General features: G+C 41.9%; 2 protein-coding genes across 2 annotated transcripts in view; both read right to left on the reverse strand.

Annotated features, from left to right (window-relative positions):
- Positions 1-14,680, reverse strand: part of myo18aa (myosin XVIIIAa) — a 148,372-nt gene extending 133,692 nt beyond the window's left edge. The window contains 3 exon segments of the mRNA XM_036595280.1: positions 9,931-10,287; positions 10,289-11,111; positions 14,516-14,680. Of these exon segments, the coding sequence (XP_036451173.1) occupies positions 9,931-10,287; positions 10,289-10,948 (1,017 nt within the window). The 5' untranslated portion in view covers positions 10,949-11,111; positions 14,516-14,680.
- A 4,488-nt stretch (positions 14,681-19,168) lies between these two features.
- Positions 19,169-20,242, reverse strand: LOC118824893 (gap junction delta-2 protein-like). The gene has a single exon (XM_036595344.1). The coding sequence runs from the start codon at positions 20,240-20,242 to the stop codon at positions 19,169-19,171; it is 1,074 nt and encodes a 357-aa protein (XP_036451237.1).
- Positions 20,243-20,464: the final 222 nt, after the last annotated feature.

The raw sequence follows: 20,464 nt of genomic DNA on the forward strand, positions 1-20,464 counted from the left end.
AGCATGTCTGTTTGTTTTTTGATCAAAACATTCCAGTTACACATTTATACATCCATTTTTATGATGTAACGTTATGAGAGCTAAATCTGAGGGGATTTTTGCCTCCCTGCGTAGTGGCGTTAATACAGAGGTACACTAGCATATATCTAACGCGGTTCTTTTAATGTGTTATACCAAATTTGTGTTGTTCATTACGCAGTAATCAGCTAAACTGTTCAGCTAGTTTGCTATTTTCTGATCATCTCCGACTCTCAGCTACGACTGAGGATTCTTAGCTTCCTCACCTGAATGTCATTCAGCAGACAACACTGTAGCCAAACAAATATCGATCTGACTATTTCTCTTTGTTTAAATGTTGTTTTCCATATTAATATCTTAATATCTGGTTTTTATAGTGTAATATCATATCCATCGTTAAGTGATGTCATTTCTGATTTTTTCCTGGTTTTGTGCTAAAACATTTAGTTCAAAACAGTGACAAATAAGCATCTATCTCTGACTTATCAGTGAGAGCTCATCTTAAGTGAAGTGCTTGATTTCAAAATTGCTCATTTTAAAGCGTAGCAATTTTTTTAAATAAAACATATCAGATCAGTTTTGGCCAATACTCAAGTTTTTAACATCAGTATTAGCGCCAGAAAAGAAAAATATCACATGAATCATCAAAAGTAAACAGGTGATAAGCAGGGTCTGGGTTCGATTCCCCAGCCGGGTGACCAGTGTCCTTTCTGTGGGCATGTTCTCCTTGTGTCTATGTGGGTTTCCTACCACAGTCCAAAGACATGCAGTCAGGCCAATTGGACATGCTAAATTGCCTCTAGGTGTGAATGTGTCTGCCCTGTGATGGACTGGCGCCCTGTCCAAGGTGTTTCCTGCCTTCTGCCCAATAAGCGTTAGGATAGGCTCCAGCATCGCCTGGAGGATAAGCGGCTTAGATTGTGTATGTATATAAGTGAAGATATGAAAGTGTACAAGTATGCCCCTTTTCTCTGGGTAAGTGAATGTATTGTACCTTTAAAACACATGAACATATGCAACAGAACTTTCTGGACCTTTAAAGGTACATATACATTGTACCATGGAGAACAGTACGTGTACCCTTTTTATCAAAGCAGTGGCATGGTAGTATGGGTGGTGCTGGTAGTCGTGCATCAGACAGTAGTGTTGGGTTTCTACACACGTCAGTGTCACTACTGTGTTGAGATTGGATCACCACCCAAAAGCAACTCTGTGGTCAGGAACCAGAAACAACAATGCAATTAGACAAGATTAGTCATTACATGCTGTTACTAGACTTTTTCCAAGCAAGAATTCCCAAGTAGGTCTTCTGAAAAACAGATACATCTTTCCAGATTACAACACCTCACCTGACTACTTTATTTGAAGAAGGCATGCTCCACTCCCAGTAGACAGGCTTTACTGGTACAGCACAAAACCATTTAGCCAGCCACCCAGACAAAGTGTATTAACACAGTGACAACCTTTCATTATCAAATCTTTAGCTTCCTGTCCATTTACCAAGCAAGTTTACCACACCTTTTCTGCTACAGTGGGCCTGTGCCCAGGGCAGTTAAACGAGTTACCACAGTAACCACCAGGGACAGTCAAAGCTCATTACCAATCTTTGTGAGACAGTATTATTCCCCCACATGACCTTAACTGAACTTTTAAATGTCCAAAAAGCAAAAAGCCGCCTGTGTTATGGTGTACATTTTAGGACATCCTCAGACCACGGCATCATCTTTCAGACATCAGACAAAACAGCTTCAGGTCTAAGCTCTCATACAATTTATTAGCCTGGGACAAAAGGCATCAAGCTAAGGCAAGCAGCCTCGGGATGGTAAAGTTCATCTGACATTTAGTTCTTTCTTACTAGATTACTTACAGTTTTGTGGGCAAATTAAAGATGACAAACTACAATCAACTTTTTTTTCCCCAATTTTCTCCCCAATTTAGTCGTATCCAATTCCACCCACTAGTTAGGACTCTCCCAATTACATGAAACCACCAGTGGTATAAGGGTGACACAGGCTTCCTCAAAGTCTTGCGAAAGCAGCCACCAGATCTTTTTGAAATACCCTAACACAACATTATTGGTCAGCTGAATGCGCTTGGAGGAAAGCGGCAACCACCAGTTCTGGTACGTCAACTAACAGATGTCTGTGCTGGCTGGCTTAGTACAGAGTGATGTGGGAGACGGGGGGCCATCCTACCCACCCAGGGAGAGCGAGGCCAACTGTGATCTCTTGGACTCCCAGCCACGGATGGATGCAGCATCACCGGAAATCAAACTTGCGATTTCCTGACCATGGGGCCAATGATTGCACCATTAAGGAGCCTACAATCAACTTTTACTGAACTGAACTATTATTATATTGAGGAACTATTGAGGAACATTAAATGCCAACTTCCACGCTATCACTATATTTCCTTCTTTGTCCACTAGAGCTCTTCTCAAAGTTACAGGAGGAAAACGTGCAAATACTTTGTTGAAATTATAAATAAAAAAGGTAAAACAAAAGACAAAAATACCACCAAGGCCCACAACTGAAGCCCTGGTTTAACAGTTCAACAGACTGCAGTCATTTTTTAGTTACCTAAATAAAAGCACTCTACTACTGACACAGGCCTGTTCCAGAGAATTCCTTAGGTTATGTCAACAGATCGTTCAGCCTGCCATGAAAATAAATGACAAGAAATAAATAATTCATAATTTTCCTTCCTCTAAATGTTATGAATTTAGATCCATTATGTTTTGCTGTTCACCTGTGGCTATTATTGGCTTTTGGCCCATGTAAGGGGTGAAAACATTTCGAAGTGTTAGACAGCCTTTCTGATCCTTCTTTGACTCCCCAGGCTCCAATCTCCTGACTCCAATGGACATGTCTGTGAGAAATGCACCATGTAATAGGAAACATGCCCTTCAAAAACACGAGAAAATGGACTTTGCTATTGAGATTTCTCACATAACTTATTTATAGAGCAGACAGAATGGGCTTGGCCCAATCCGTACACTCAGTAACACCTGCTGGTTGTGCACACACACACACGCACACACACACGCACACACACACACACACACACACACACACACACACAACAGGCTGTGCTGGAACAGCCACTCTGTAACACATTCCCTTCCACTCTGTTCAGTCCAGCAGGCTGAGAAGCAATCCATGTAATCCACTCTAGATAGGCTTGAGCCCCCCAAGACTCAATTTCACCTCTCATAAGTACATTCTAAAACCCCTTACAACAACTCCTCACATCTGGATCTTCACACCCCGCTCAGCATGCAAAAGCTGGACAAGGAGCAAGGCCGGAGCTTGTCCCAATTACAGAGGCCTGATGAACTGATGTCCTGATTAACTCGAGCTGATGGGGTTCATAAAACATGCACTGCAGACATGATGTACAAGAGAGGCTGAAGGAGCCAGATGCTGTCATCTGCAGAGCATGTGGGGTAGAGGGTAGAGGGTAAGCCTCTTATTGTAGTATTGTAGTATACCATCCTCCGTATACTGCAGTATACTACAATATACAGTATAGCATATTTATATATATATATATATATATATATATATATATATATATATATATATATACACACAGCATGACCCAGTTTCACATTACATTCTCCACATTTTTAGACACAACTGTGGCTTAAACTCTGAAGTATGCATAGTTGCCAGTTTATTATCTAGACATTTTATCAGAAACACCTACCATATAGGTAAATTACCTAACTTGTAAACTACCTGCTGTGAGTATCCAAAACTGGAGTTAAAGAAAATTATTAAAAGACAATTATTATGAAAAGATCAAAGAAAACTTATAGACACAGAGGACTTCTAACAACCATGCATGACCTGGTAGGCAGCACTTAAAGCTTTCATCTTTAAGACAGAGGAGAAAATCAAGCTCCTTCAGATCTAAAAACATCCAAGTGCTTCTGTCCATCTTTCCACTGTGACAAGAAAACTCAGCACTGCGGGTCTGAAAGGATGAGCAGCGGTCAAGAAGCTGTTACTCAGAAAAGGAAATAGACACAAAAGAAGAGCACTTGCAAATCAAACAAAAAAGCTGCTGGCGTTCTCAGAACAATAAACTGACCACAACATCACTCAATGTATTTGGGATTATTTAGGTTATTTAGCGAAAAGCAGAAAACGCAACCAACATCTAAGACTGAACTTCAGAGATGTGGAAAAATATCCCTGCACGTTTCTTTGAAAACTGAAATTGAGTCTTCTGAACAGCACAGAAGCTGTAATAAAGGCAAAGAGTGGACATATTAAATGTTAAAAGTATATACATTGTGTAATATAGTATATTATAATATATTATATTATGTAATACATTTAGTTATTGTACGTTCCTGACATTACAAAATGTCAAACAACTTGCTTGATAGCTGTACTGACTGGAAATGAAATAGGTGATAGGTGGTCTCTGACTTTTGAACAGTACTGTATGTGGTACTGTATTCTGATAAAATGGCCAATGAGTGTAGATACAAAGTAGGTGCACATAAACTAGCAAACTAGCGCACATGATACAAGATCTCAATGACAGACAAGTGTACATGTTTACACAGAAGTGTTCTTCTGCCTAACTCCACATAAAGGCCTCAGTATTCACTTCCTCTAAACACAAGGCCACCAAAACATTTACTTTCAATCTCATGTTACAACAGTTTCCTCCAATTTACTGCCTTTGTACTGCACTGGGCTACCTGGGTATTCAAGCAGAGCCAGCACAGTAGCCCACATATTCAAACTGGGCCACCCTTAATGTTGGGCCAGAAAGCAATGTGAAAATGTGTCACAGTGTAACAGGGGAATGAAGCGTTGAAGAAATGTTAATAATATCCCGTGTTATACAGAGATGGAGTCATGTCAACATGACTGATAGTGTCAGGTGCTCCTACATGAAAAAACTCTTATTTATTCAAGTAAGCGACAAGTTAACTGGAATATATTTATTTGCATCTTACATTCGAAGCAAGTACTGTAACATAGACGCCACACCTACTCACACATTGGCCATTTAGGAAGAACATGCCACTCTATATGACATAACTCAGCAAGCATGAGGCAACCACAGGAGCCTACTTTTGTAAAATGTCACCTCCCTGAGCACACATACATATCTGGCCCTTTATTCATGCTGACATGACAATACATCTGTGTTAAAGTGTATTGGCAGGGGAAGGGTTAAATCCCTGAGGTGGATCAGCGCTACTTCACTGAAACTCAACACTGATGATATCATGGATGCCACTCTTGACTAACAAAGGCCTTTTAAGATGTCAACTGGGACGGTAGTGTTGCAAGGCTACACATCTCGGGACAACTTGCTTAAAAGTCCACCTCCTTGTTTCTATGCCTATTGTCCATTTTATTAGCTCCACTTACTATACAGGTGCACTTTTTTACCCTGTTCTTCAGTGGTCAGGACCCCCATGGACCCTCACAGAGCAGGTACTATTTGGGTGGTGGATCATTCTCAGCACTGCAGTGACACTGACGTGGTGGTGATGTGTTAGTGTGTGCTGCGCTGGTGCGAGTGGATCAGACACAGCAGTGCTGCTGGAGTTTTTAAACACTGTGTCCACTCACTGTCCACTCTATTAGACGCTCCTAGCTTGTCAGTCCACCTTGTAGATGTAAAGTCAGAGACGATAGCTCATCTGCTGCTGCACAGTTTGCGTTCGTGATTTATTGTGATTGTCAGTCAAGTTAACAACCTAAATGTACGAAAACGTGCCGTCCACGGCTTTAAGATGCTCAAAAGCGGTTACGTTTGTCTCTCAATCTGTTAAACCCTTTTAATGTTAATCCACGTCCTGTATCAACCCTGATATGTTGTTTGGGTTTAGAACATTTTAGAACAACTCTAATTTCCTACCCGTGCTTGCATTTGTGAAACTGATGAAGCCGTGCTGCAGCCCTTCACACACGGAATGGCTTCCCTTATATATATATACATATATATATATATATATATATATATATATATATATATATATATATATATATATATATATATGCACACATTATATATGTATATATATATATATATATATGCACACATTATATATGTATATATATATATATGCACACATATATATATATATATATATATATATATAATGTGTGCATATATATATAATGAGGTTTTTTTCAGTTTCACTTTAGCAAGCTAACAAAATGCTATCACTAGCTAATGCAAATAGAAGTTAACCATACATAATACATCCATGTACTAATGACAGGCTTGCTGTCCGTCTGACAATGTCGACAAGCGCACCATCGCCTTCTACTTCGAGCTCTGCTTTCACAAGGCACTCCACTGGTTTAGAAACTTTATACTCAGTTTGTTCCCAAACTAAATTCTCACCCAAATTTAGCCCAAAAATTCTCATGGTTGTCCACAAACATCAGGCCCAGATCATGCCACGGGTTTGGTGGGTATATGCCCAGGGGCGCACGCCATTAAGAGTTCCCCATGAGCAATTATACCAGAATATAAAGCCACTTTTCCACTGAATGGTACAGCTTGACTTGGTACTTTATTTTCCGCAGCTGATATAGAACCACCTCAATATAGCTGGTCATCATAGCGATGCCAGGTGGTTAAAATTTAGTTCAAAAAAGGCTGATGACAGCAAGAAAAAGTATTGCTGAAAAAAACAGGAGAGTTTGGCAAATACAACTTCAGAGTTCAGGCAACGAGACGATTCTGGTTGCTTGGAGGTGACGCAAGAGCGTGCGCTAACCTGGTAGCTAACGTCAGCATATGTGTTTAGAGTGATAGTGACGATTCTCTCCGACTAACCAGTTTTTCCACGTCACCTTTGGTATCGGATCAGTTTGTCTAGAACCTCGACACAGGTGATACCAAAAATAGTACCCAGTACCAAGTACCAGGTACCAGATTTGCCTGATGGAAAGCCATACAAGACGAGTAGAGTCAGGCCAAGCTGAGCTGGCATACAGTGGAAAAGTGGCTTAAACAGTTGTCTTGACATGTGGTGGGAACTTTTCTAGCAGCACAAGCAAAAAATGAACTATTTTTCAACTTCTCTTAGATCTTTTGCTTTTGGACAAGCTTGTTTTTTGGCTTAAGTTATCAGGCTAACAGAGAGATCCTACTTTGTGAAATATAGGCAGGTCAACACAGTTGCTTCTAAATGACAACATACTAAATGACAAATAATTTAACTTGATATTAAGCCATCATTCTTGACTACTAATTCAAGATGACAGCAGTGACATGCTCAAAAAACAGTAAGTGTGCTGCTATCATGGTGCTAGAGAGCCCTCATGTAATCTGCTATCATGAGAAAAAAGGTAGCCAGTTACAGCCCTCTAAACATTTGTGCCCAGGGGCCTATAACTTGATGATCCGGGTCTGCAAGACATTCTCATTCCAAGATCACATCTGGTCCTGCGAGACTACTGGGCCGCATAATACAACATCCTCCTCTCATATGATCAAGCTGAATCCAACGCTGTGTTCAAAGAAACACTATTCTATTCACTTCAAAGAGGAATTCCACTGTGTGGGTTAAGTGACGAAAAGATAAACAGATAGCACACGCTATACAGTAACCTGATTCCTGTCTCTCTCTGCTTCTTCTGTCACTTGGAACAATAGTGTGGAGTTCCTCATGAACTGCACCATAATCGGTGTCAGAGGAACGTTCCCCTACAATTAGTGACACAAAGAACAAAAAGTTCTCTTGAAAACAGCAGAAAGTTACGATTTTATACCAGATGTTGAAGGAAGTAGAGCGAGAGAGCCAATGCATCATTCTGTCTGTAGTTTCGTAACATATGAAAGGAGTAACACATTCTCAGGATTCCTACAAATGAATGGTATGCTAGAGAGTAAGAAACAGAAACATCAACAGCTTCTAATCATGTATAACTATGTCACAATGGAACAAACCAACCACTCAGGTTTGCCTCCAAGTAGACAAACATTCATATGGTAATGTATATAGGGCCCTAAGTGACATCCTATTTGGTGTTCCTCCTCCCACCCACCCCAATCATGTCCTTTTGAACAGAAAACGTTGATACAGTTCTCTGGAAAAATTAAGACACCCCAAGAAAACCTGTCTTTTTTAACATATTTAAACATATGAACATTTGATCTTCATTTTAACATTGAAAGATGGAGGTAATTTAACTAAACAAATAAAACTGAACAAATGTCTTTGAAAAATAATTTAAAATACATTCATCATCTAAACCGCTTATCCTTCTGGGTCGCGGTGGGGTGCTGGAGCCTATCCCAGCTGTCATTGGGCGGAAGGCAGGATACACCCTGGACAGGTCGCCAGTCCATCGCAGGGCAGACAGACATACACATTCACACCTAGGGGCAATTTAGCATGTCCAATTGGCCTGACTGCATGTTTTTGGACTGTGGGAGGAAACTGGAGTACCCAGAGGAAACCCACGCAGACACAGGGGGAACAGGCAAACTCCACACAGAAACGACCCTGGCCGCCCTGCCGGGAATCGAACCCAGGCCCTTCTTGCTGTGAGGCGACAGCACTACCCACTGCGCCACCGTGCTGCCCTTAATTTAAAACATAATTAACAAAAATGCAGTTTTCTAGTGATGCCAAAGTTAGGACACCCCCGCATTTATTACTACTTAAAATGCCTAAAATTTAGAATCAGACACACCACATCAGCTGCAAATGATTAGAGCACCGATAGAGAGGCTTTTGGGGGAGTCTGGAGTATTTGTCTTCTTTAAGCCTCAGACACTTAATTTGGTTTGCTCTTGACTGTTGAAGTGAGTGCTATCACCACAGCGAGATCTAAAGAGGCCTTCAGAAAGAAGATTGTAGATGTATATGAGTCTGAAAAGGGATTTAAAAGTGTCTCAGAATGAAATCAGCCATTCTGTCCGGAAAACAATTTACAAGCGGAGAACATTTAAAACAACGGCCAACATGGCCAGGTCAGGCCCTCCTAGCAAGTTCATCCCAAGAGCAGAGCGCAAGGTGCATAAAGAGATCTCCACCAATCCTAAAATGTCATCACGGATCTATAGGTAGCTCTTCCCACAGCTCATGTCAAAGTACATGCATCTAAAGAGGTGTGCAAGGAGGAAACCCTCGCTGTCAAAAAAACATCAGGGCAAGAATAAAGTTTGCCAGAGAACACCTAGACAAAGACCAGGACTTCTGGAATAATGTGCTTTGGACAGAAGAATCCGAAGTTGAATTATTTGGGCACAAGCTAAACACAGAATTTGAGCACAAGAACCTCATACCAACTGTGAAGCATGGAGGTGGCAGTGTCATGTTTTGGGGCTGCTCTGCTGGCAAGCTCTTGATCATAGATTCCATTATGAATTCTTTATTGTTTTTGCAAAGGTGATGCATTTATATCACCTTTATCTATAGCTACCATTTGAAAGAAGATCAAACATTGATATGTCCATGTTTCCTAATAAAAACTAAATATTTAATGGAGTGTTCTAATTTTTTCACGTCACTGTATGCTTCATTTATTTTGATCTGAAAAAGTGCAAGACATTCTCTGGACTCATTCCACCAATATGAAACAAACATAATCCTGCATAATCCCTGGTGCCTCAGTGGACCATAAGCAACTACTTATACCACATATAGCAAGAAACAGCAAATGTAATTAGTTCTCCTTTCACCTTAGCTGTTAAAGGTATCACGGACAGTTCCAGATATTTGGGGTAAAGCTCCAGGCCTGGAGATCTACCATCCTGCCGAGTTGAGTTCCATCCATATTCCATCCAACACACCTGATCCTAGTCGATCAAGGCCTTTTGGATCATCTAAGTATTAGAACCGATGTTGGAACCCTTCAAGGTGGTAGATCTCCAAGACTTGGTTTATGGTAACACATTAGGTACACATGGTCTTACCTCATAAGCCTCCCTGCGCAGCCCCGTGGTGTTCCTGAGCCAGCAGCGGCTCAGCTCACTCAATTCCACGATGGGCTGCACCTTCAGACGCACAGTGTCTCCGGACTGACGGATCATCTCCACGATCTCATCCCTGTTCTTACTCTCCACATTCAGCCCATTGATCTCCACCAGACGGTCTCCTGGCACCAGACCCAGGGCCAGGTCCTTGTTTCCGGCGCCCGGCTCAGCGAAGTGGACCACCCGTCGGTAGACTGAGCCATCAGGCCGATGATCCAGCATGGTGGTCCGGCGAAGGGAGAAGCCGAAGTCGCCTGTGTTGCGCCGCTGAAGCTCCAGCTCCCTGGGCTCAGGGACCTGAGGGAGGCATCACAGCAGGCAAACGCAAGTCTGCCGGGAAAACCTTCTCCACCAACATGGGTATCTGGACCTTCTTGAGAGGCGCACGGCGGTGGGAGATGTATTTGATCTGGGGGTTAAAAACTTTGGCCTCCACTTGGGGAGAAGGGGTGGCGGAGTTGGGTGCGGATGGATTCGAGCCTTCTGAGGGACTCTCCTCTTTGCTCCTCTGAGAGAAAGAGAAGCGTTTCATGATCTGGCCCACTTGTGAATTCTGCTTTGCCAAAGATCCGAATTTGGCAGCCTTCTCTTTGACAGAGGACCTTTGGGCGTCCTTCTCTGCCTTAACATCATCACTGGAGCTGGAAGCACTCATGGGCCCTGCGTCCAGGACCACACTGCCTCTGTTATTGAACCTCTCAGCATCCATGTCCGTCAGGGTGAGCTCCGTGTTGCTAACCACTTTGATGGGGATGGGGCTGGAGATCTCCAGCTTACCTTTGGAGTCTCGCTTGGAACCACCACGGTGAAGATTGAAGAAACCCCGCCTCACACTCATCTCCTCCAGGCTCTTCAGCTCAGCCTGGGACATCCTCTCCTTCTTGTCCTTCTTCTCTTTTTTGTCCTTCTTTGAACCATCTTTTTCCTTTTCCTTGTCTTTTTTGATCAGGCTGAACATGATTGGCTGCAGATGTCAAGCTCCACTGACCCAAAAGGTGCTTTTCTTGCAGAAGTATGAAGGAGCTCTTCCATAAAGGTAAAGAGCATCAGAACTGGTTTTCTGTCATGTTTATTCCAACGTCCTCCTTTGCAACAGCGCAAAGCAGTGCTGCAACATCTACCTGAGGACAAAAAGAAGCGAGGCAGTGAATCAAGTCCAATCGCAAAAGAGTTCAGTCATAAAATTTAGGAAGCAAAAGAATTAGAGCAGAAAATCAAAGCTCAGCAACCTCTTTAATACCTACAAACGATGAAGCAGTTCATAAATACAATGGTTTTACTTTGTCACACCTCTGAAAATACATTACACAGCCTCACAAAGAACAGAGAAAAATAAAACGTGGTATTTTACAAAGCCCGCTTCTAAAATTTTCAAAAATGTAGACAAATTTAAAAATGTAAAAAGTTCTTCAAGGGTTCTTCTGTGAAGGAAAAAGCTCAAAGAACCTTCTGAATCTGCAAACGTTCTTCAGATTGATTAAGAATGTGATGAAAATGGTTCTGTAGCACGCAAAAGGGTTCTTTTATTGTTACAAGCTTGGCATCATAACAACAGACGGGTGCTATATAGAACACTTTTCTGAAGAACCTTTCATGATGCAAAGAATCGTTTAATCACACAGTGTTACACACTCTTAAAAAAGATGTTTCTTCAAGGGTTCTTTAGTAAAAGGGTTCTATAAAGAACCATGAACACTGAAAGAACCCTTTGCATGATTAAAAGGCTCTCTGCATTATGAGAGGGTTCTATATAGCACCCAAAAGGGTTCTTCTATTGGTATGATGTCAAGCTTGTAACAATAGAAGAATGCTTTTGGGTGCTATATAGAACCCTTTTCAAAAAGGTTCTATATAGGACCATCTACAGCACATTCTCCATCAATCAAACCCTTTCATAATGCAAAGAACCCCCATAACCGTTCAGAGGGTTTACTGAATGTTCAAGGTTCTTTCTAGAATCCTTTTCTTTACCAAAGGACCCTCGAAGAACCATCTTTTTTATGAGTGCATCATCATAACAATAGAAGAACCCTTTTTGGTGCTATATAGAACCCTTTTCATAAAGGTTCTATATAGAACCATTTAAAATGCATTCTTCATCAATCTGAAGGACGATTTAATGATGCACAGAACCCTTTTAGCCATGCAAACGGTTCTTTAAGTGTTCATAGTTCTATATAGAACCATTTTCTTTACTAAAGAACCCTTGAAGAATCATCTTTTGTAAGAGTGCAGACTTGATATCCTAAAAATAGAAGAACCTTTTTGACGCTATCTAGAACCCTTTTCAAAAAGGTTCTATATAGAACCATTTAAAACGCAATCTCCATCAATCTGAAGAACCATATAATGATCCAAAGAATCCTTCATGCAAAGGGTTCTTTGAGTGTTCATGATTCTATATAGAACCATGTCCTTTACTAAAGAAACTTTTTTAAGCAGGGTTTCTCATTCTTGCTGCAAATTGAGCCAAAGTTAGGACTGTCCAATAGGAATGCTTCGTAACCCTCTTCCTACCTGACAGACGTTTGACTTAAGTTACTCTGATGTATTAAAGGGCCCATATTATGGAAAACTGAATTTTCTGCAAATGCCTGAAATAAAAGAGTTCAACGTAATACTTCATTCAATATCACCATTCACGTCCAGTGCGTACCGTCCATATATGAACACTAAGCTGCAAAAACAGCTCATTTTCAATTCAACATTTCTGTGAGGTCACAAAAACAAATACATTTACATATATCCACTCATTCAGCGTACAGCAGTTAAGCCCCGCCCATTAACACAGAAGATATGAGGAGTGTTTTAGCCTGGACTGCTTCTTGAATGAGGCACCGTACAGGGCAGCCAATCAGAACAGAGCTCTGTTAGGGATAAAGGGATAGTCAGGCTGGAAAATGTTCATGTAAAAATGAATAGTGTATGTTTTTGATACATAAAACCACACAGATGTTGTAAGTGGACCTCAGGTGAAAGAAGGGGTCCTGTCCATATATGAACACTGAGCTGAAGAAACAGCTGGTTTTGAATTCATTGTTTTTGTGATGTCAAACCAACTCATTTACATACATCAGCCAACAGCAGCTTAGTCCCGCCCATCCACACCTAAGTTATATAGAGTGTTTCAACCGAGACTGCTCTTTCAATGCGGCACGATACAGGACAGCCAATCAGAGCAGAGGTCATTTACATATATCAGCACGGCATCAAAAACAGCCTGTTTAATTCTAAGGCATAAAAAGAGGACGTAAAATGAAATTTGACTGTGTTTGGGACACAACTTTACACAAATGTTCATGGAAAGATAATAACATGCAAACAATGAAAGATATTGAAAGATATACCCTTTAAAGGGCAACTCCACCAATTTTTCAAAAGTTCTCCCCATTAATAGGTTGAGATGTAAACAAAGTTATTCAGAGTGATTTAGCGTGAAATGCTTTGCACTAGAAAAACTTGCTGAGTCAGAATTGTTCACAGTGGTGGTGACAGGAACCAGACGCCCACCTCTTAAAGCTCCCTCACAGAAAGTGATTACATTACACAGAAAGTCATTACATGAAATGGTTATGAATGCATTTCCTGATGTCTGATACATTGTTTAATGGCAGTTTTGTGGCAAAGTTTTGATTTAAAATGTATTTTAATCAATTTATTTTGATCCATTCATGGCGGAGGGGCACACGCAGGGTGTTATAAGGCAAAATAATCCCCAGAGAAAACAGATTTATGACTATTTTTGCATCACCAACATTACATATAAAAACTCAGAAGGCTTGAATCTCTGAACGACTGTGTTTACATCTCAAGGTCTGAATTATTCCGCATTGTTTCAATTTTGAAAAACGGGTGGAATGTCCCTTTAACCGAGAACTCCTCCGCCATACGCCTTCTGTGACGTGACGTGGCGCATTCCTATTGGCTGCGGGGCACCTTTAACGACAGGTAGAGAGCGATGAAGGAGAAATAAAGCCCACTTTCAGGTCTGCGCGTTTTATATGACCACTTACTCTCACAAAAACGTCTGACAGAGCATAAAACAGGCGGGCGAACGTGTTCAGTCACCTCAGTGAAAACTCCCGAAACGTCTATAGACTCACTTCCTGAAAGCGCTGCCTGCTGTGTGAACTTTACACCTAAATGATGCACTATATATATAATTTAATGTGACCTTTTACAATAACAAATGTGTCGCGTGGCTTCACAGAAGCAGCAGAGCACGAAGCTTAAGTTAGCTTCTCATTCGAATTTTCCCGTTCCACCTTAAATGGTGCAGCAGTTCCATTCTGGCGCTGCACCATTTAAGGTGGAACGGAAAAATTCGCATAGTAAACCAACTTCAGCCTCGTTTCGCTGTGTCACTCCGCCAAAACAGCAGTTATATGTCCAGCTCAGCGAGGTATTTTATAAGATATCTATATAGTTGAGGCTAACAGTCCAAATCTCCCACTAAGCCTCTTTGCCCGGCTGTCACCTGAAAGGGAAACATGTCAACAAGAAAGCAAAGCGTTGAAAAACTCACCGTTTAAACACCGAGCTGGAAGAAATAGGGCGCTTTCTTTCCGCTGTCTGGATTAGATAGAGAGGTAAATACAGCTTTAGCACTTTTGTAGCAGCCGCGGTGCTTTTGGCTTGACGGACCTGTGCCGATTTGGCGAGCGTTGTTATTTTCCCCACCCGTATTCCGACAATCACCGCCCACCTGTGCTGTAGGTCAAACTCGGCAGCTCTGTGATTTGCATATTGCGAATATGATTTGCATAATTAGCAAACAGTTTGCATCGATTGGCGGAGTGTTCGACTTGCTAGCCAATCGAAGCGTAGGTGGCGGAGGATGTCGAAAAACGGGTGGTTAAAAAACACGCATTGAAACGCATTGACTGCAGCGCCCTCTGCTGGCCGGGCCACTCACCAAAAGTTTTGTGAAGTTTTCTCTCCGTCTAAGAAAGTTAAATCTGTATGAAATAACATTACAAAGGAGTTTGAGGACAAATGTGTGACTGTTATAAGACGTAGGAAAGATGTATTGTGAACAGGGATGGAAAGTGGCATTCCTGTGACGGTGCTGTCATTTGTATGTTGATAGCGCCCTCTTCTGGACCAGGCTGGACACAACACAAAACTGGGCTTATTTGTGATGGATTGAAATGGCTTAGAAATGGTTGATCATTTTGTCTTTGGAAAGCACAAACGCACTCATAAACAGTGAAAAAATGCTTTATTCCAAAAGAACAGGGCCAAGTGGACTTTTATTTTGTTTAAATGTCAAGAAATCAAGAAATTAAAATTTTTGTCTTTCATAATTTAAATATTTATATTCTTGGTGCCAAAAAACACTGAGAGGTCCAGCTGCGGGCTCAAGTGGCTGCCACACATTCTTTAATCCAGTGCAGGTCTTCTTACATCAGCTTTTCAAAAAAATAAAATAAAAAGACTAAATAAAAAAATACATACATTTTTCATAAATATAAATATTTAAATGTATTCATTTTTAAAAAATCCATCTGTGTAAATCCAAGCTTGCAAACATTCACCCACACATTTCTTCTGTATTCCTTTCTTCTTTTTTTTTCTTTTTTCTATTTTTCTTTCTTCCTTTCTCTTTCCTCTGTTCTTCTTTCTTCTCTTTTATTATTTCCTTTTTTCCATTCTTTCCCTTTTCTCTCTTTTCCCTAATTTCTCTCATTCCTTCATTTATTTCTTTGTATTTCTTACTTAATTCCTTATTTTCTTTCTCCTTTCTTTCTTTTTTCCTTCTTTTATTTGTTTTTCTTCTGTACTCCTTTCTTCTCTTTCTTCACTTCCTTTCTTTTTTCTGTACTCATTTCTTCTTTTTCTTTCCTTTCTTTTTATTCTGTACTTCTTTCTTCTCTTTTATTCTTTCCTTTTCCCTTTCTTTTCTTTTTTACTTGCTTTCTTCCATTCTTTCTCTTCTTTTCTTTCCTTTCTTTTTCTTGTCCTTCTTTCTTCTTTTCACCCTTCCTTCCTTCCTTTCCTTCTTTCCTATTTTATTGCATTTGAATTCTGAGACTTATTCCTTACAAATATTGCTATATTATTTTTGTCATATTTTCTTGCCGTGCAGTCGCTGTATTTCCTTCAGCAGAGGCAAATTTTGATGATTCTGTTTTTGCAAATTTCAAAAGAAATTGTCCAGACGAATAATTGAAAAAAAAAGTTTTAGAAACAACAAAACCACTGGAGGGAGACTGAAGGCCAGACAGTGACTCCCATGTCAAGCTCAGCAGATCAGTTAAGGCCTCATGATGCTTAATGACCTTAACAGTGCTGAACTCCTCCACCTGTAGCACTACAAACACAGCCAAGGAGGAGAAAGGCATGAAAACAGTCGCATGTGGACACACTGGCCAGTTTGGTGCAGTTAGGTCATGTGACAAGAAATACATCGGTCAGGCATAACATTATGACCACCTTCTTGTTTCTACGCTCACTGTCCATTTTATCAGCTCCACTTACTATATAGGTGCACTTTGTAGTTCTACAGTTACAGACTGTAGTCCATCTGTTTCTCTGTATACTTTGTTAGCCCCCTTTTACCCTGTTCTTCAGTGGTCAGGACCCCCATAGACCCTCACAGAGCAGGTACTATTTGGATCATTCTCAGCACTGCAGTAACACTGACATGGTGGTGGTGTGTTAGTGTATGTTGTGCTGGTGCGAGTGGATCAGTCACAGCAGTGCTGCTGGAGTTTTAAACACTGTGTCCACTCACTGTCCACTCTATTAGACACTCCTACCTTGTAGATGTAAAGTCAGAGACGATAGCTCATCTGCTGCTGCACAGTTTGTGTTGGTCATCCTCTAGCCCTTCATCAGTGGTCACAGGACGCTGTTGGCTGGATATTTTTGGTTGGTGGACTATTCTCAGTCCAGCAGTGACACTGAAGCGTTTAAAAACTCCAGCAGCACTGCTGTGTCTGATCCACTCGCACCAGCGCAACACACACAAACACACCACCACCACGTCAGTGTTACTGCAGTGCTGAGAATGATCCACCACCCAAATAGTACCTGCTCTGTGAGGGTCCATGGGGGTCCTGACCACTGAAGAACAGGGTAAAAGGGGGCTAACAAAGTATGCAGAGAAACAGATGGACTACAGTCTGTAACTGTAGAACTACAAAGTGCACCTATATAGTAAGTGGAGCTGATAAAATGGACAATGAGCATAGAAACAAGGAGGTAGTCATAATGTTATGCCTGACTGGTGTATATTTAACATATTTTTGGTCTCATTGTGGGTACAAGCTGGCCTTTTATATGGTTGTTTTGCAAATTTCAATAGAAAGAGGCCAGACAAGTGATTTTTGAGTTTTAGAAAACAACAGCTGGACAGACACAGGCCAGCAGGAGACTTCCACACAAAGTTCAGTTGATGCATTGAAGTAATATTTAATTTTTTTTATTCTGATCTCTATATGCTGCATCGCTAGTGTATGTTCAGTTACCATGAACAATAATTTCAACTTGTTTCCTTGTACTTAGACAAGAATGGAGAGCCTGTTGACTCAGAACACACTAAATATATAATTTTTGGCTTTTCAGTATTTTTAAAGTGTTCCCATATTTAGCGTGTCCACTCTTCGCCTTTATTACAGCTTCAATTCTTGCTTTCAGTTTTTCAAAGAAACCTGCAGGGTTTTTTTTCCACACCTCCAAAGTTCAGTCTTAGAAGTTGGTCGCATTTTCTGCTTCTCACAATCCAAATAATCCCAAACTTATTCAGTGATGTTGAGGATGTGGACTGTGGGGTGGTCAATCCATTGTTCTGAGAAACACCAGCAGCTTCTTTGTTTGATATGCAAGTCTTCTTTTCCTTTTCTCAGTGAGGTTCTTCTTGACAGCTACACATCCTTTCAGACCCACAGCGCTGAGTCGTCTTCTCACAGTGGAAGGATGGACAGATGGACAGAAACACCTGTGGACTTTTTCAGATCTGAAGCAGCTTGATTTTCTCCTCTCTCTCACAGATGAAAGCTTTAAGTGCTGTTTATCTGATGGGGACAGTGTTGGTGGTCTACCAGGTCTTCCAGGTGGTTGTTAGGAGTCCTGCTCATTTTTTTTGTTAACTCGTTTCTGTTTTTTGTTTCTTTTCCTTTCTTGTCGTAAGCACAGTCTTATGTCTAATCTCTTGGTACCTCCTACAAGATTAATCATTTGTACATAATGGCTGTTTGGACTGGTGGGAAGGATATGTGGTAATCATAATGTGGTTACCATTGCAGTGGCATGAGTAGTGATCCTTAGAGAAAACCTTTAGGGAAAGTGAATGTAACCAACTGTTGCTCCAGCTTTTCTCCAAAGGTTGTTAAACTTCATAAGAACAGCTTTGGTAAGCCATTCTCAGCTTGCATGGTTTGAACTGAACAGTTGTACTTGCCATGTATTTTAAACATGGTCAAGTGACCACTGGCTTCCATTATAAGTGACACTGAAGTCAGTGGGTTCTCGGTTCTACAGGGTAATGCATAAAAATAATTGTCTGTGGTGACTGACCGTACGATCCAGATGAAGCAGATGAAAGAAATTAGGTTGAAAAATGTAGAACTTTTCCTTTAAAGGGGAATTTCACCTATTTCTCAAAATTTCTGGATAGTTTAGTGTTTGATATATAAACAAAGTCATTCAGAATGCTTTGATGTGAAATTGTTCATTTGCAGAGAAACGTGCCGACTCTTTACAGTGAGTGATAGGAACCAGGAGTCACAATGTCTACAACACAAATATAGCAATTTTATTTACTATCCAAAACCACCCAGTGAAGCTTCACTTGTCTTCTGAGAAAAATAAGTTCTCTTTGGGGACTGTTTTGCCTTAGGACGCCCCTCATGTATCCCTCCACCATGATCGAAATACATTGATTATAATATGTTTTAGACCAAATCTACCATAAAACAATGTATCAGACTCCAGGCAGTGCATTCATAACCAGTGAATGTGATAACTTTCTTTCTGTGAGGGAGTTTTTAGAGGCGCTAAACTCCTCAGACATCTGGTTCTTATCACCACCACTGTGAACAATTCTGACAATTCTGTAAGTTTCTCTAAACAAAGCATTTCACACCAAACAACCCAGGATGATTTTGTTGGCATGTTAACCATTTCATTAGGCAGAAGTGTTGAAAAATCAGTGGAGGCCTCAGAAACACACAATTCACAGCCAGGCCTTTTTGCATCTGCCCAGTTTGGCGCGCTCCTTGTTGTCTGGCCCTCTCATGTACTCCACGGTGGAGTCTGCCTCAAAGGAGATGGAGGTTTCATGTGCAGCTACGGGGCAGCTTTCCAGGGTCACCGGAAGAGAAGGGTGAAGCAGCAGGTGCCCCCGCAGGGAGTGAGTGAGCTGGAGCAGGAGCGGCTTGGGATTGGCGTAAAGAGCCTGCAGGCGCTGCACGAGGTTCGGGTCCTCGTCCGGCTCGCAGCACGTGGAGCAGGCGAGGCAGATGATCCGGAAGACGTAGACCCAGCCGAGGTAGTGCAGCTCCACCACGTTGAGCAGGAAGCAGCCCAGGCCGATGCTGAACATGAAGTTGAGGAAGATGGTCTTCTCAGTGGCGCGAGACACGAAGCAGTCCGTTCGGTTGGGGCAGGGGTACGTATCGCACTGGAACAGGTAGGGCACCTCGAAGCCAAACAGGCAGCACTGACCCACGAGGAACACAAGCTCCATGATGGAGCGCAGCACCACGTGGACGATGTATGTGAGCAGCACATGACTGGACAGCTCAGTGGGATCTTTGGCCACTTCGCCAAAGTCCTCTGCTAGTAAAGTCTGGTCCAGACCCTCCACCTCCTGAGGGCCCCAGACCTCCTCAGACTGAGCCAGCAAGGTGGGAGTTTTGACCTCTAGTGCCTCCTCATGGTCAGTCTCTAATGTAGCTGCCTCGTGCACCTTGTCCTTCGATTCAATCTTGTGCTCCTCATCTTTGGCGATCTTGTGCAGCACGTAGATGACGTAGAAGATGGACGGCGTGGAGACCAGCACAATCTGGAAGACCCAGAAGCGCAGGTGGGACACTGGGGCGAAGGTGTCGTAGCAGACGTTGCTGCAGCCGGGCTGCAGGGTGTTGCAGGTGAACTTGGACTGCTCGTCGCTGTACACGGCGTCGCCCACCAGCGCCACCAGCAGGATGCGGAAGATCAGCAGCATGGTCAGCCAAATCTTGCCGATCACAGTGGAGTGGTTCTGCACTTCTGTCAGGAAGCGGCCGAGAATGGACCAGTCTCCCATTCCTCAAGCTGCTCAGAGACACAATAGAGGCAGAGAGTAAAAAGTAAACATCAAAACCAGAGCCAGTTTATGAGGAGCCTGGCCTCTTCCTATTTCCCCCATTATATCAAAAACATGACTGCAAAACGCCAGAGGGTGCCCACAAGCGAGTCCTCAATGAATGGGAGTGAATGGAGCTCAACGGCTAAAAACAAAAGGTTAAAATAGTTTCTAATCACCCGC

This window comes from Colossoma macropomum, unplaced genomic scaffold (genome assembly GCF_904425465.1).
Source record: "Colossoma macropomum unplaced genomic scaffold, Colossoma_macropomum, whole genome shotgun sequence".
NCBI lineage: Eukaryota > Metazoa > Chordata > Actinopteri > Characiformes > Serrasalmidae > Colossoma > Colossoma macropomum.